Here is an 18,553-nt window from a genome sequence, read left to right as displayed (position 1 = left end):
CAAACACTGGTGAGTTTTTATTATGTAGTAAAGTAAAAATATTGATTATGACATTACAACTGCAAATTTTAAAATGTCAGTTGCAAAAGAGAAAATTTGTTTGTTTTTTTAATGGTTTAATATATTGATTCAGGTCCAGCTGTTCACAAATTAAGTCAAAAGAAAAAATAAAGAAAACTAGATAAATAAATAAGGCGGAATTTTATTTATTATCTTTCACAATTATAAAAGAATTATTTGTTCAAAAATTAAAAATACGTTTTAAAAAATGTGTAGAATTTAAAATTTCCCGGCATTATGACATTGCAGAGATCTGAAAGAATTGTCCGGAAACGAAGGAGAACAAAAAACTGCAAAATCTTATTACTCAAATTACAGTAATTTTTATATAAAACTTTTTTCTGTAAAGATTACAATTTTATCTATAACAAACGTTTTGTTTAAATTATTAATAACTGCTATTTATATATTTTTTTTATGTACTTCGTAGAACATCTAAGTCATTGACTCGAGTATTATATTCACTTCTCGAAAAGGTAGCCATCTTACGTTCCCAACAGAAGGTCTCATTGATAGCGGTTTCATTGTCCGTTTTTAGCAAGCTTAATTATACAACAGAGGATAATATGGCATTAAAGCGAATTAATAAGGTAAGTAAATGTAATTTTATTGTTTTTAATCAGTAGTCGAATGATTATGTCTTGAATAGGAAAAGTACGCCCCAAGTGAGCTTGCACCTGCAACTAGGCTATCCCTAGCCTATTTCATAGGGTTTAATTCATTTACTATTATGGTTTTGTTTATTGATAGACATACATTTATTAAAGAGGGAACTTATAAAGTATTCTATCGTCTGTCGGCATTATTACTACTGAATGTCGTAAGTTTATCTTGTACAAAACAAAAATATATGGTCATGTGGCAAACTAAGGGTTCTGCATCAGCTTAGGGCTATTATTACTACTGGTTAGTCCAGGAAGTAATTCAAGGGTAATGCTTAAAATGTATAAATGTGTTATCTTTAATATAGGTTTTGTTACAATCCAGTTTTAATATAGATTACTTCTTCTAATGTCTTTAAATGATATAAAATTAAGTGAAGAAATTTTAAATTATATAGCCTACTTAATGAACCTTTCTGTGTTGAAATTACTTTTTTTGATCCATTGATTGTTTCAACTTATTTTCAGTAATTTTTATTAATGAATCTGCATTACTTAATAACTTTAGTATATATGCAGTGCTGCTTAACAGGATTAAGTAAATATGTGATTTAATTTAATAGGTCTGCAATTTTGTAAATTCACTGCATTTTGATTTTATCCTATCAAGTGTTTTTATTGGTTTAAAATTAAATAACTAATAACTAAATAGGATAAAAAGTTATAATTGTTTTAAGCCAAAGCAATAAATATTATAAATAAGTGGGTCTGTTCTGTGTTAGATCAGGTATCATTTGTTTTTTAAAATCATTCATATAGTGACAGTCGGTGAAAAAGTAATTTAAATATGGAATTAAAAATTACAATTTTGTTTTAAGTATGATCAATAGAATTTCATTGCCATGTTCTGCATTTACCAATTGTTTTTACAATCTTTTTGCATAATATAATTTTTCACATTATTATGTATGTCTGTATTAAGATTCTAGCATGCCATATATATTTATATGTAGTTTTTCTTTTGAAAAATGTCTTATGAATTTGGTTATTTATACAAAATGGATATACAAACAGTTAATGTAGTTATGCTGTGTTACTTGGTTTATTTTACATACATTTACTGATCTTCTATCAAAATATTGATTGGTAATATATTAGCTTCCAATCATAAGTTTTTTCTTTTATTAATTTATTTCATGGCTCTAATAAATCCAGCTTGAATTTTTTTACTTTCAATTAAAAGATTTGATTTTTATTTAATTTGTTCTTGAATGGTTGCTGTACTTGCCCAAAATGTAAGTGTTGTGTGTTAGGCTACTGGAACAAAGGACCTAAAAAATTAACTAAGGTTATATTTTGTATAGTTGTGTAATAATTTTCTGCGTAGCCCCAGTGGAGTAACGGCATTGTGAAATTTTATAATTTAATGAGTTTTTAAAGTAAGATTATCAATATCTTATTGCAATAGGTCTAATTATAATATAAAATGTTAACCATAATTTCTACCAAATCCATTACTGTAAGTATTTCTGGATTCATTGATTTTTCAGTTTTGTGAGTTGACTTACAAAATTGCAACTATGACTTTATTGCCTTGATAATTCATTTTTGTTGTGTTTTCTATCTATTTTTTGTTGTCTTTTACCCTTATGAATATTGTGTGTGCTTTAATTTTTTAGGCCATCCTTAATTTTCTTTATATATTTTAAGTCATATATATATATATATATTACAGAAATATAATTATTTTTGATGTAGCTCATAACCTTTGAAACTAATACTGAATTTTATGAAGCAGCATAGGGAATACTAAAATACCGATTCATATCATTTCTGAAGGTTAGGTACTACAGACTGTCAATTTTTCAACACACGTTTGTGTGGCAGTGTAGAAAAGTTGTAGAAAACATTTCCATACTACAGTTTGTAACTTTGTTATATTGTTATAAATTAGTTTTAAGATCTGTTAAACAGGAAATTAAATTTTATCTGTATCAGCATATTTCTATAATGTTCTAGTTTTTTCAAAATTACTTCGTCATTTGTATCAACTTTTGTCACTACTTAACTTTGGCCAACTTCATTGCATTCAGTATTTGGTGTGTACATGTGCTGGCATATTGCTATGTGCAGTATCTATATATATATTAGAGAAAATCTCTAATTTCCTTTTCTTTATATAACAGTATTTATTTTTATTAATAATCTTTTTCATTATATGATCTCCTGAAGTAGTAGAAACTGATCCTAAATAAAATCTCCACAAAAAAAAATTGTGTTTTGGTTTGAATGTGTAACTATATATATATATATATATTTGGTACTATCTTGTTTAACAGGGAGGGGACTCGATTTGTGTTGTTTTTAAGAACTGTTTATATTTAGTTTAAATATAATTTTTGTTATTAATAAGTTATATATTTAACATTAATTAGACAAGGTTAGCAAGCGAAGTGAACATAGGTTATTTTGATATATGTATATAATTTGTCTGTAGACGGAATCAAGATAATCTAACCAAACATATGTTACTCCCGCTTCTTTCGCAAACCTCATCTAATTAACGAAAAATATACAGATTATATAAAACTTATAACCAAAGTAAACCAAATGCAATAATTATCAGCACAAATCAAGTGGCCCCCATGTTAACACAAAAGTTCTATATTTTTAATTTGAAAATTTCTTGTTTATGTAATTTAATAATATAATTTTATACTGACATCCTCTGTACTTCAATGATACAATGAAAATTGTCGCTAAACATTTCAGTTGTGATGTTATTGTTATACTAAACTAAGAATTTTTTTATTGTTTACTTAAAAAAGGCATTTTCTCAGAAGGAAATTTGAGAAATTACATTTCTCAAAATGTTTGTATATATATTTTTTTTACAAAAAAAAATTTGTAAAAGATTTTTTGAAGTGATGCCTGTGAATCTTTTTCATTGAGCATTTATTCTGTTACATTTAGACCTCACTATGACAGATGTTAATAAACAGTGGTAAAGAGTTGTATTACCAGTAGTTTTTAAATTTTTATGGTTATGAAGCAATGTGATTATATATCAAGAACATGTAATTAGTGATAATAAAGATGAAGTTGCCTTCAAGTAATATGCAGGTTTAATACTCTTAGTCAATGGTGACATTAAATTTTATTTTAATATTTACATAACTTACATGGATGTTGAATTATATTCAAACAGATAAACTAAAATGATAAGCAAAGTTTATTCTGTACTAGAACATGATATTGGAAAAAATATTGATTAATTTGATTGGCTTGGTGGTGATTATAAAATATTTTGAGAATAAAATATTAAATTAATGTTGTTGTAACGTATAAAGTATAACCCACCAGGGTTGGTCTAGTGGTTAACGCGTCTTCCCAAATCAGCTGATTTGGAAGTTGAGAGTTACAGCGTTCAAGCCCTAGTAAAGCCAGTTATTTTTACATGGATTTGAATACTAGATCGTAGATACCGGTGTTCTTTGGTGGTTGGGTTTCAATTAACCACACATCTCAGGAATGGTCGAACTCAGAATGTTCAAGACTACACTTCATTTACACTCATACATATCATCCTCATTCATCCTCTGAAGAATTATCTAAACGGTAGTTACCGGAGGCTAAACAGGAAAAAGAAAGAACAACATATAAAGTATAAGGTAAAAAATAATGAAAACTAGTTATTATCAAAAAAATTTACTTTTTCTTCCATATCACAATATTGTCCCCTTCAAACCAATCTCTTGGTGAATGCAACACTTATGACATTTCTTCCAATCCTTAAAATATTTATGGAAAACATCTAATAGCCTTAAGTTCACTTGTAATTTTTCTTTATTTCATTTGTCGTTGCAAATCATTATCTTTATTATTTTCTTAATAAGTGGAAACAAGAAAAAATTTCAACTTATCTCTAGAGAATAAAAGTTGCATCATTAGTATGATTATATTTTTGGCTAAACAATCACAAATTTGTCGTTTTCTTTGGATTGGGTCACCTAAATGGCGTACAATTGTAGTAATACTATTTGTTGACTGTACAACCTGTTTGTAAGAATTCATAATGGACAACACAATTATAATGAAAAAAAACAATAAGAACTTTTCAACTGAACGCTGCATGTGTTTTGGTTTGTTTTTCAGGAAGCTTCCTGTTTCCAGGAAGCTTTTCAGGGAGGGTTGATTGGAACTTTGTTTCAGTATTTTAACTATCTATACACCCATATTTTACCACTTATTAACATTCAGCATGTTTCAATCATTCTGAGTTATCAGCAACTGCTTTGCGATGTTGTTTTTGTTGAAAATTCAACAGTCCATTTACATTTTGCTGCTGTGTGTTTGCATATTGAAAATGGCAGTCAAAATTGTTTCACATGAACCATAGATTTTCATCAACTCTAATTGTGATTTGACTTTAATGCCTTTGATTTTGTTGATATTTTCATCTTAAATATTTTCATAGACTTCTTAAAACTGTTTGCACCACTCATAATCCCTTAGTGTCAACATAACTTACTCCAAAAGCCTTCTCTAATAACATCTTCACCACTTCAGTGTACTTAATTTCATTTTTAACTCAAAATTTATTGCAAATCTATTGTTCTGTCATTTTAAAATAAAATAAGTCATTGCTTGTAATAAAATACCTTCAAATTACAAAGCTACCAAATTTGAACTAAGTTTCTAAGATGTCTGGAAATATTGATATAAACTAATAGACAATTTTACGAAACGTGTGAAAATGATAAACTAAATAAAAAAGAATAGCATCTATAATAAATTTTTTTTCTATCACCTTGTATTTGTTGATCCACCTTCATATATACCTAAGATAAGAAATTATTGAATACCCTTCCTCTACAATTATGTTAAAATGTATGTCTGCATTTGGCCTTATATGATTTTTCTATATTCTCAGTCTGTATAATAGTTACAGAAGTGTGTTAATATTTTTTTTAGGTTGTATATTAAGAAGTTATATGTAAGAATCAATTTCTTAAACAGGTTACCGTTGATTTGTTAATAAATTATTAAAAAAGTGAAAATCCACCTTACCAGCAAATTAAATGTGTCTAGATCTTTTTGCCGTTTGACCATAGTTAGTAGAATAGAATAAAATAAAAAAGTTAAAAAATTAAAATGATTAAGCAGTCACGACTGTTTGGTAGTTATTAGTATACTGAATTGAAGTGTAAAGTTTAATCTGGTGGAATAAAGTGAAATGAACGAAACCATGTTGTAAGAATGATATTTTATTTATTTAAATTATTATCTCCTTATTTCTATATTTAGGACATATTTAAACAATTTAATATGTTTAAAAAATTTATACTCATTAATTAGCTTTTTATAATTACTATAAATGTGACATTTTTCTAAATTAGATGTATTATAATAATTATAAGAAATGTCTAAAATCTTCTTAAATGTATTTGGATTGTATGGTGTATGACCATTATGTAATATATGTCTAGAAAAGTTAGAGTTTTCTGGTTTTGTTTTTTTTAATACTATCCATGTGTTCTTTTGCATGTACAGAGTATTTACGATTGGTCATATCGATATAATTATGTCACAATCTTCACACCTGAAACTACATACCCCTTGTTTATCAAAATTATAGTCATTATAATATGATATCTTATTACAATTAGTATTATATTACTTAATTTATTGTTTGTAATATATTCAGGTTTTTGTTTGTGTTTATTAATTTTTTTTATAATTTTCCAATTTTTTGACTAAAGGGGAGAGTGTATTCATTTTTTATATATATTTTTTCGTTTTTAGCTGGTGATAATTTTATATTGTTAGTCCTATTAATTTTATTATTTATTCTATTGAATAATTTGTTTATAGTATTAATATTATAACCATTAGAAGATCATTAATCGTAAGTACCATTGTATCCTTATTTGTAGCGACTCGTGTAGTGCTCTATGAGCCTTAGAAAATCTTTATTCCAGACATCCTATTGTCACTGAAATCTATAGTGCAATTGCTGAGTTGAACCATCACAACACACAAGTGAGTTTTTGCTGGATCCCTAGCCACGTGGAGATTCCAGGTAATGAAAGTGCAGATTCTGCTGCTAAAGACACAGTTAGTCAACCACCTTCACTTCCCATGTTACTGCATCTGACTTTTATTAACTGTGTGAAACTCCCTCTTCGCGCAAAGTGGCAAGATAACTGGATGGCTAGTAGATACCAAACTTTCAGCACATTAAAGGTTCTGTGTTGCTGTGAGACTCATACAGGAAAATTCGTTGTGAGGAAGTGGTCCTCTGCTGATTTCAGATAGGACATACGAGAGCTAATCATGGGTGTCTGATGTCAGCAGTAAACACACTAGTATGCATGTGATGCAACTGCTGCTTGATTGTGCGCCACATTCTTGTGGAATGCATATATTTTGCAGCCTTGCATCGTAAATTTAAATTGCCCAGTTATTTTCATTAAATCCTGGGCAATAATAAAAAAGTTTTAGACTAGGTGTTTTTATTTCTCCGGGGTGCTAATGTTTTACATATTTTTTAATACTGTTTTTTAGTTAAGCTTTTTGTTTTGTTTTTATTTTAATATTTTAGTTTGTTTGATTTTGTTTTTAAATTTATATGTTGTTTTCATTTTTTTTCTACTGTTTTTTTTATTTATGTTCACGTTTTGTTTTCTGGGCAATTTTTTAACTTAGTTTTTACATCCTGTTTGGGTGATGATAACGCCAATGTGTTTTTCGGCCAGAAAATCCAAATAAAAAGAAAATTAGTAATAGCAGTATTTTTAATTATTTTCATTTCTTTGTTTAGAGAAACTTATCATGTTTAAGGTAATAATATATGGCTCTGTGTAAAAGTACATTAAGAACAGCCATTTTTTGGGACCATGGATGAAATTAATTTTAGTTTATTATTACTGTATATGAAGAAGGTTTATAATATATAATTATAATTTTTTTTTCTCAGTTGAGTAAAGTAAGAGGCATAAAACAGAAATTAAATTTTTCAGAAAATCTCGGTAGAATTTGTAATTTTTTTTTCCAATTAAAGTATTTTTATAAATAATTGTTTACTGATTTATAAATATCCCGTGTTATAAATTTAGTTGCAGATTTTACTTTTTTTAAATGTTTCTTTTCTTTCTTTTTTAAATAGGTCTTGAAAATTGTTAACAATATTCTGTGTACAAATAATATTTTTCAAAAGAATTTCTTAAATAAAAGTACTTGTACAACAGAGTCACAAGTAATTACATGTTAAAAAGAAAGTTTTTAATGTATTATGTATTTTTAGAAGTAAAATATCTATATGTACATATAATGTAGTTTTGCTAAATTTTAATTCATCTCAATTTTTTTAATTTTAATATCAACAAAGTAAAATAAATTTGACTGTCAATGTTAAATCATTATATGAAGTTTAAAAACAGTAGTGCCAAAAGAAATAAAACATTTTACATAGTTGAAAATGATGTCAATAATGGAAAAAAATATGAGAATACAATTCCCCAATACAATATTTAATAATCTACCTTCAGAAGCAGTCACAATGGAAGTTTCTTTTCCAACCCATACAGACAGCATTGGTTGGTGTACATATAATTGTATGGATTATGGGTAAGTGTGAGTTACATTTTGATGGTTCCACCAATCAAATTTACTGGATGGATAAACTACTAGATACACAAAAGAATAATTTTTTTTTTTAAATTATTAGTTAAGTAAATTTAATTTAATACCTTTGTTTTCTTTCTTCAGATTGATAATAAATATGAGAACTATAAGTGAAGTGTATATTTTTATTGTCTTAGTCAGAAAATTGTTCACTGATGAATAAGTATTGTTTTCACTTAATTTTGTAAATTTTCAATTGAAGTATTTAATGTGTTTTAGTTGGTGATACTATTAATCAGTTGTTTTTTGTTTTTTTTTTTTTAAATACAGTGGTATTCAAAAGTTGTTGTTACTATTGTGTATTTATTTTCCTTTATACTTTTTGTAGTATGATAGTTTTTCAAGTGTAGCCATCTGGGTCAATCCATTCCAAGTGATCTAGCACTGTTTGCTGCACTATCTTAGAAAAAATTCCTATTTTGTAGGTGCATTCCCTTATGTTTTGTTAGTTCAAAACTAATTTTTAAAAATTTTTATTGTATCCTTTTCAAAAATGGTGACCGTTTTAAGCCTTGCTTTGTTTTTCACATTTTCACGCATCTACAATTTTCTGAATTACTCAGCAATGAGGTCTCTTAGACTTTTCAAATAAGTCTGGCCTATAAATAAGACCCACTATTTACCTATCTAATCTGATTTTCATGTACACATTATAGCCGATAGTTATTGCATGCAAATGAATAAAATTCAGTTTTCATAGGGTAATTTTTCAAAGAACAGTTTCTCAACCTCATTTTTTCTGTGCTTTTATATATGTGAGTATAATTACTTTATACAAAATGTCAATGGTGAGTAGCTTACCCTTTAAAAATTGAAGTCTTGGATTTTTTTTCAATTTTTCAGCTGCAATACCTCTATTAGGGGACCAGATAAAAATCTGATTATTGCATGCACAAATAAAAGGTCTGTATAGTTTCAAACTTCAGTATAAATTTCAGCTTTGAGATTCAACTCAAAATATGTATAAAAAAATTGTGAATTCAAGCAAAAAGTGCTTTATATCCACATCCAGGATAAGTGGGCATAATACTATGTTTAATAATTCAGTTATTTAAACATATATCAAATTGATAACTATTTTGATTACAATATAGGTTATGCATTAAATTGTGTGTGGTAAATACGTTACAATATTACGTAATGTCATAGGTGTAACCATGGTGGAGCAGGGTGGGGCGCTTGCTCCCCCGGCTCATTTAATCAAACAAAAAACTATATGTCAATATCAATAGGTTATAGTAGTATTGCGCAGGTAGAAAGCATGTTTGAATTGTGGCGGGAGTGCTCTCTGGTGAACGAATGGGAACTGGCAGTTTAAGTTCTGGATGGTTTGTGCTAAAATTTGAAGATTATAGGACGTTCGGGGTTGTATTTAGTGGGAAAATTATAGTACCTTCTGTTCCCTATTTCTGCAGTAAGTGCGAGTGAGTCAGTTGAATGAGTTTGACACATTTGAGCTAATTCAGACCGCAATCCTGCAACAATTGCAATCTAAAATGGATATTATAATCTTTTAGCATGAAAGGTATGTGTTATATTATTTTCATTTGGATCTATGAGTTGCAAAACCATCTAATTAAAGCAACCTAAAGTGTTGAATACTGTTTTTTGTTTGTAATAATAGTGATTTTGATGTTATCTTTATAATTTAAATTTTAAGAAAAATCATACAATGCCAAATAAGGAAATAATAATAAGTATACCGCACTCCAGTAATTTTAAGTAATGACTGTAATTAGTTACTTCTGCAGCAGTTTTGCTTAATTAGATGATTTTGAATTTTTAAATGGTTGATTTTGCAACTAGCTACTTTTGCTGGTTGCAAATAATAAAACAGATTTGTACAAAATATTTTAGGTTTATTAAAATATTATCATTCAATAATAAAAAATCATTAAAAGTTTGATAGGTAATAAACGGTGTATGGTTTAAAATTCATAATAGTTCAGTTTTGTTGTGATAAAGTTCAATCACTACAAAAGGTTATGTTAAACGCAACACAATCTTTACAAAAAAAATTTTAACCTCAAATCAGAACCGTGTTGATTTACATTGTTCATTCTTTACACAGCCTCTGTTAGATTTGACCATTTCACTAGTTTTTTCTACTTATTCCACTAGTACACTTGAAGAAATGAAAAAAAATTTATTGTAGTAAATTTGAAAAAATGACAATTATATGGTTTTGAAACTCAACTCATAATGTAGGTTTAGAACATTTTTACAGAAAATGTTTTTACTGATTTTCAAAACACTAACATTGTGAAAAATTATTGTATGGAGACAATAAAAAATATTTTTAAACTTGAAGTTTCTAGTAGCGAGTTCATTCAGAAGCTTAAATTCTTAGTTGCTTTAATTTTCTTGGGAAGTGTGGTAGTAGTTATTTATTTTCTTTTAAGGAGGTGGAAAAGGAAACAACCAGATAAAAGTAGTAATGAAAGTGATAATGGCAGGGAAGAAAAATTGAAGCAGAATGTTGGTAAAAAAATCAATTGGATTTCACTATCATTTAGTTCTGGTGTACAGGATAAAAAGTATTTTGATAATGATGTGGGTCACTGGCTTGGACGATGTTAGTTTAGTATGATCTCATCTCAAAAAATGGAAGTTGTGCATCTACTGTGTATTGTTACCACCATCTAATGTGTATGATGTTTTGGGTTCTTTCATAGTTAGGCCCTTTACTCGCTATAAAGACATGCATGAATTTGTGAGATCTCGCACATCATCTCAGTAGCACAAATTGGCGGCCATAGTAGCAAAATGTTTTGTTGAATATAATACATGTTGATGTTCAGCTGATTTCTGTCCACAGACAAGAAATAGAAGCCAACAAGAAAATTGTTGCATCAATAATTTCGACTGTGATGTTTTGTGGTACACATGACTTACCTTTGAAAGGCAAAGAAAATGGTGAACATGTTTTTGAAAATTTGATCAAACTCAAAATTGACACTGGTGACCACATTTCAAAAGAGCATGTAGAAAAGTACGCAAAAAATGCCACTTACTTGTCACCATGGATTCAAAATGAAATAATCGACTAACATTAATATGAAATTATCACTACTAACGTTAAGAAACATGTGCTTACAGTATCCTGGCAGACAAGAATAGTAACATAACAGGGAACGAGCAAACTTTTATTGGGGTTAGATTTTTGTTGAAGAAAATATGATAATTCATGAGGAATTTGTAGGTTTTGTAGAGTTGACTGATGGATGCAAAATCTGTAGCATCTGCAGTTAAAAACTTTGTAGAAAAGGTAGACCTTGATCCAGAAAAAAGTGCATCGAACAAGGATATGATGGGTGTTCCATTATGGCAGGAAAGGATGGTGGTGTTCAGAGAATATGAGTGGTGTGCAAAAGTAAACGAGAGGTGGTATTTTCCCTGTGCTAGTCAGAAACTGAACTTTTTTGTAAATGACGTATATGAAATATCAGTGATATGAAGTACAGCCTCCACAATAAAAGAAATTATAAGATTCTTCTGCGAATTCGCTCTTCGTTGAAAATGCATACCGAATATACCAGTGAATGCTCTGTGAAATCCACTGGTCTCAAAAATATTATAAAGGTATTGACACATTCAAGAAACATTATGTGCAAATTGTTAAGGGTGCTTGAAAAATTATAAACAGATTGTAACAATGCAACTAGAAAAGTTGCTTTTCAAATGCATTGTGCTGCTACAAAATCAGAATTCATTGTTAGTTTTTGTCTCTACAACAAAATATTCAGCATTCCTGCAACATTGGTAAATGCTCTTCAGTCAATAAGTGTGGACTTACTTCAATATCCAAATCACATAAAAAAAAATCACAGACACTATGAGAAATCACTGTGGAAATGTGGTTGTTGAAAGTGAGTGTTATAGCAGAGGCTGAAACAATCACAGAGTACCTGGGAACAGATTTCAGTATGCTGAGAGTCATAAATAAGCATAAACATCATATGAATCCACCAGCACAGACTCCTAGTGAGTTTTGGAGAAGTTCAATATTATTCCATACATGGATTCATTAATAATGTTTCTGGAACAGCATTTTTCTGAGGAAAACTTGCCTGCATTTTCATTGCTTACATAATGTATGATATGACATATGAGGATTTTTTTAAAAAACTATCAGTTTTTTTGTAGTTACTTAAATTGAATGATTTCTTTGGTGAAGCTGAACTTTGGTACAACTAATGGAAAGGAAAAAATGTGCCAAATGCGAACTGAAGGAGATAGAACTAGCTGCAGAACCCTATTGTTCTGCCCATCCATAAAATGGGTGCTACTTATCACACTTGCACAGCCCTGCACATTGTGCACTGTCGAAAGATCCTTCATCCCCTTACGCAGGGTAAAATCATGCTTAAGGTCAACAGTGACAGAAAATCAGCTCTCAGTCTTTGTATGATGAGTGTGCATAAAAAGAGGGTTCTGGAAGGTAAAAATAAATTTGAGAAAGAAATTTTGACAAGATTTAGCCAGAACTCTCGTAGGCTAGAGTTGAAATAAGATTTAGATAGGTTTGAATAGCATTGCAGCTAATTACTTGTAGTGTTTTCAAATTTTAAAATAAAAAAAAAAAACATTTTTTAACAAAAAAATCTTATTTTGGTTCTCCTTGGAGAAAATCCTGTCTATGCCTATGCATAATGTTAAATTTTTAGGCCATAAAGAAATACAAAATTTAAAAAAACGGAATAAAACAACAATCAGGTAAATGTAATAAATTGTTTCCATGAACTATTTTAGCACTGAATTAATAACTCAATTACATAATGTCTTCTCATCTTCAATCAGTTTTTACTTAATGTTGATTTATTAGCTGTGAGATTGCATCACAAAGTTTGGGTGTAATGTTAAGAGTGCGCCCAGACACAGTAGTGAATTCCAGGGGAGTCAGCTTCTTCAGCATACTTTTGATTGGCACCCAAACTTGTCCTTTCATTTTTATTTTGGAATGAAGTTTTTGATCTTTGTTGGTTATAAAATATAACGTATACATCTTTATTTCAATCATCTCTGTTGTTCACTTCCAAGATCTACCACTGGCCATCATAAATAAATGCAATTGTGACATTATTTTGAATTGTCAGTGGTATTACTTTTACAACTTCATGATTTGTACTGACATTTTAGCAAACTTTTCACAAAAACGTGTAATTCCCATAAATTTTTCTTTGCAGAATTTAAACATTTCCTGAGCTGTCAAGATTTGATCCTTACAAGGTCTCTGTAAATTAGATTTTGTCATGGGTTGCTTTCTAATTACCTTCTATGCCTACCCAGGCATTTTTCCTTGATACAATGCAAAAAAATTCCATTCTATGTCAAATCCAAAATCTACTTTGTGATAGCACATATTTATAAAATTCTTTGTATTTTTATATTGGCTTGTAGCCCATCAGAGAACTTGATTAATTTTTTTTATAGAAGGATGGTATTCTTTAATGTAAATTGTTAAAAGAAGTTGAAATGTTGGACTGTTATAGTATTATGTTCTAGATGATCACTTATGACACAAAAGATAAGTGAGGCTCTACTAAAGAGCCGCACTAAGACTCATTACTTTATCTTCATTTTTATAATAAAATACAAATGGTTGACTGTAGCCTGCTTGTTTACCCATTGGTGCCCTTGTGCTTCATCTTGTACAACTAAAGAATAAGTTTTTGAAAAGTCAGCCAGAACAGTCAATATTTCAAAGAATTATCTCTTGATTTAACAGTTGTCTTCATTTCAGTTATGTCTAGTGTCACCCATTGTTTGTATTCTATATTGTCTGGCATTGAGTCTTTTTCAACTCTTCAAACATCAACCAAGGCGTGTTTTCCTGGACATTCTTGACATTTTCCCATATCAGAATTTCCAAAAGATCTTTATAATCAACGTTAAGATTGGCAATATCAGCCATCAACTTTATGTTTTTGTGGTATAAAGAGACATATTATGAGTACCAGATGCCCTCGCATCAAAACAACAGTTTGGTCTTATCTCATACAATTCTGATCTTCCAATCTATCAAGATTCTTCTTTTAAACTCAGAAAATAGCTCATTTAAATTACAAAATCTATGATTGAAGTATCATTGTTTATGTATGTACATCATTGTTAAACTTTGAAGATTGTAGATAAACATTCATAGTTAGGAATTTAATTATTTTTCATAAACTCTAATCGAGTACACAACGTCTAAGATTGTTAATTAAACGTTATGTGTTAAACAAAGATGGTACACCAATATATAATACGAAAGGTAAAGTCGATAGATGGGTGGAATATATTGAAGAGTTATACGAAAGAAATGAATTAGAAAATGGTGTTATAGAGGAAGATGGGGAGGATGAAATGGGAGAAACAATACTGAGATCTGAATTTAAGAGAGCATTAAAAGATTTAAATGGCAGAAAGGCTCCTGGAATAGACAGAATACCTGTAGAATTACTGCGCAGTGCAGGTGAGGAAGCGATTGATAGATTATACAAACTGGTGTGTAATATTTATGAAAAAGGGGAATTTCCGTCAGACTTCAAAAAAAGTGTTATAGTAATGATACCAAAGAAAGCAGGGGCAGATAAATGTGAAGAATACAGAACAATTAGTTTAACTAGAATTCTATACAGAAGAATTGAGAGGAGAGTGGAGGAAGTGTTAGGAGAAGACCAATTTGATTTCAGGAAAAGTATAGGGACAAGGGAAGCAATTTTAGGCCTCAGATTAATAGTAGAAGGAAGATTAAAGAAAAACAAACCAACATACTTGGCGTTTATAGACCTAGAAAAGGCATTCAATAATGTAGACTGGAATAAAATGTTCAGCATTTTAAAAAAATTAGGGTTCAAACATGGAGATAGAAGAACAATTGCTAACATGTACAGGAACCAAACAGCAACAGTAACAATTGAAGAACATAAGAAAGAAGCCGTAATAAGAAAGGGAGTCCGACAAGGATGTTCCCTGTCTCCGTTACTTTTTAATCTTTACATGGAACTAGCAGTTAATGATGTTAAAGAACAATTTAGATTCGGAGTAACAGTACAAGGTGAAAAGATAAAGATGCTGATGATATAGTAATTCTAGCCGAGAGTAAACAGGATTTAGAAGAAACAATGAACGGCATAGATGAAGTCCTACACAAGAACTATCGCATGAAAATAAACAAGAACAAAACAAAAGTAATGAAATGTAGTAGAAATAACAAAGATCGACCACTGAATGTGAAAATAGGAGGAGAAAAGATTATGGAGGTAGAAGAATTTTGTTATTTGGGAGGTAGAATTACTAAAGATGGACGAAGCAGGAGCGAGATATAAAATGCCGAATAGCACAAGCTAAATGAGCCTTCAGTAAGAAATATAATTTGTTTACATCAAAAATTAATTTAAATGTCAGGAAAAGATTTTTGAAAGTGTATGTTTGGAGTGTCACTTTATATGGAAGTGAAACTTGGAGAATCGGAGTATCTGAGAAGAAAAGATTAGAAGCTTTTGAAATGTGGTGCTATAGGAGAATGTTAAAAATCAGATGGGTGGATAAAGTGACAAATGAAGAGGTATTGCGGCAAATAGATGAAGAAAGAAGCATTTGGAAAAATATAGTTAAAAGAAGAGACAGACTTATAGGCCACATACTAAGGCATCCTGGAATAGTCGCTTTAATATTGGAAGGACAGGTAGAAGGGAAAAATTGTGTAGGCAGGCCACGTTTGGAATATGTAAAACAAATTGTTAGGGATGTAGGATGTAGAGGGTATATTGAAATGAAACGACTAGCACTAGATAGGGAATCTTGGAGAGCTGCATCAAACCAGTCAAATGACTGAAGACAAAAAAAAAGTGAGTACACTGTAGAACTAGAGATATATGCTTATCCAGTCGCTTACATAATAATTGCTGAACATTATATCAATCATCATGAAAATTTCTGGATAGCACGATGCCAGTACCTTGGTTAAATTTAAAGCTGATTCTAATTGGCTCACAATTGTTTGACAAAAATTTGTTACGTATGTAAAACACAACGGTAAACTCTTTGCAAATCACTTGTTTAACAGCTGATTTTCTTACATTTGAAGGTTCTGAGGTTCTCAATTCCTAGTAAACGTATTTAATACAGATTTTTATATCAGGTATATTTTGATAGTTAGGGTTCAATTAACCACACATTTCAGGATGGTCGGCCTGAGTCTGTACTAGACCTTACACTTCATTTATTATGTCACAATATCCTTATATCATTATGTTTGGGAGGGGGGGGGGGGGTTTGCTTATTGTTTAATAGTTGAACTGGTTGATTGGAATGACATATTAGGAAAATAAATAAATGTTTGTATGGCAAACATAAGAGGAGGGCAATTTGGTGTTCACAGTGATTGGTAATTGTGAATTGGATCACACAATTGTTAACTTCTCTGTGACTGAATAATGAATGGCTCTGAAAACTATCCTGCTAAGTATGGAGTTTGTTCTACAATTTGATTTGGTGTGAAATTTTGAAAATAAATGGTCCAAACTTATAAATAAGTGGATGAAATTTTACAAAGATCTCAAAAAGAAGGATGTGTATTCAGATATATAATCCTGTTGAAATGGATGTAAAAGGTTAAAAAAAAGTGATACTTAATAATAAATATGCATATTCTTGTATTTTCAGACATTTAAAAATGCAGTGCAAAATTTTAACTGAAAAATTTGCTATCAGTAGTGTAATATGGGTTATATAAAAACATGAATGTATGCGATCAGAAGATTTAGGAATTCTGATAAAATTATATTCTTTCTGCAGCTAATAGAATATTTTTACTCCATGTTGTGAAGCCTTTGTGATTTAAGTTAATGAGCTTATATGCACAAACATAGGTTATTGTTATATAGAAACATAAAAATCTCTAAAATTAATAATTTATTTTATGTTTTATGTAATTTTTTTATTTTTTGGTTAAAAAAGTCAGTTTTCACTTTTTGAAATACAATTAATATATGAATACTTTTTTTCATTTTTCGGTAGCTTGATCAGGCTATAGTGCTGGGATTGCAATGGCTAAACCTCTTCCCATAACATGATACCAAACCTGGCAACTCAACGTTGTGTATATTTCAGGCTCTTTGACCGGATGTTGGAGCAGATGTCTGTTAGACCAAATCTGCATCTGCCTCTGCAATCAGAGGCACCTACTGACTAGTCTTGCCAGCTATCTTGTCCTTATACTTCCTCTTCTCTCTTCCTTGTTTTTTCTTTTCATAATTTTCTTTATTGTCGACCAATTCCTCCTTTGTTTCTAGCATTCTACGAATAATGTTATGGGCAAATACTCTGCCAAGCACCTCTAGACGATGTCCAGTAGTTCTCTGAATGATGTCCAATGGATACAGTTAAAATTCATGTGTTCCAACAATTAGTAACTTGTGGATACTAATATTAAGGTTTCTGCATTGCTTTATTTTATTAGTAAATAAATAATTGAAGTGAAAATGTTCAATATTTTGTTAATTAATTTAATATGAAATAAAGTAAACATAAAAAATGCAAGCTTTAAAAAGAAAGTAAATTAAGGAAGTGGTTATTTTCAAGTTCTTTAACTTTACTGGCATCATAGCTCTTGAGCTACGCTGCAATAGTAAAGTATGCTAATCAGTAAAAATTGGGTATGGGTTTTTATTTTCTTTTCTTGTCATTTCATGACCCAGGAACCCCAAAAAAAGTGGAGATTAATAATGTTCATACATATTTACATGTGTTGGCCTGTTTGAAGCTTTTTAATAACTTCTGACTGGATTAATTGATTTTGATGAAATTTTGTACACCCTTGTATATGGGGGAATTTATTATTGGTTACATTCTGGGATCAGTATCTTCAGGGGGGTGGGACTTATCTTCAGGGTCAATTTCTCAAAATATTTTGTTAACATAACCCCCACTTTATATTAAGTTCAGTACACATGTGGATGATCTTAGCATTGTTAAAAAAATGTTGCCCCAAAAATTGAAAACTCTATCTTTTCATTTATTGGATATTTTTAAGATGATTTTTTTACATTTCCTAGTTATAGTAAAAGTGCAAGTGACCCAAAAAAATACTTTGGGGACATTATTGGTGGTAGGGGAGTTCATCAAAGCTTAAAAATATCAACAAAGTGTAACATTTTTTTTTTGGTTTATTTGAATTTTAATATTATTACAATAAAATTCAATCATAATTCACCTTT

The 18,553-nt window shown here is 29.7% G+C and overlaps 1 protein-coding gene across 1 annotated transcript in view; it reads left to right on the top strand.

Annotated features, from left to right (window-relative positions):
• Positions 1-495: 495 nt before the first annotated feature.
• Positions 496-18,553, top strand: part of eff (ubiquitin-conjugating enzyme E2 eff) — a 58,857-nt gene continuing 40,799 nt past the window's right edge. Inside the window, exon 1 of the mRNA XM_075361394.1 lies at positions 496-650. Within this exon, the coding sequence (XP_075217509.1) occupies positions 627-650 (24 nt within the window). The 5' untranslated portion in view covers positions 496-626. The remainder of the gene's footprint in view (positions 651-18,553) is intronic.

This window comes from Lycorma delicatula, chromosome 3 (assembly GCF_047948215.1).
Source record: "Lycorma delicatula isolate Av1 chromosome 3, ASM4794821v1, whole genome shotgun sequence".
NCBI classification, from domain to species: Eukaryota; Metazoa; Arthropoda; class Insecta; order Hemiptera; family Fulgoridae; genus Lycorma; species Lycorma delicatula.
This window is presented reverse-complemented; position numbering and strand designations above follow the sequence as displayed.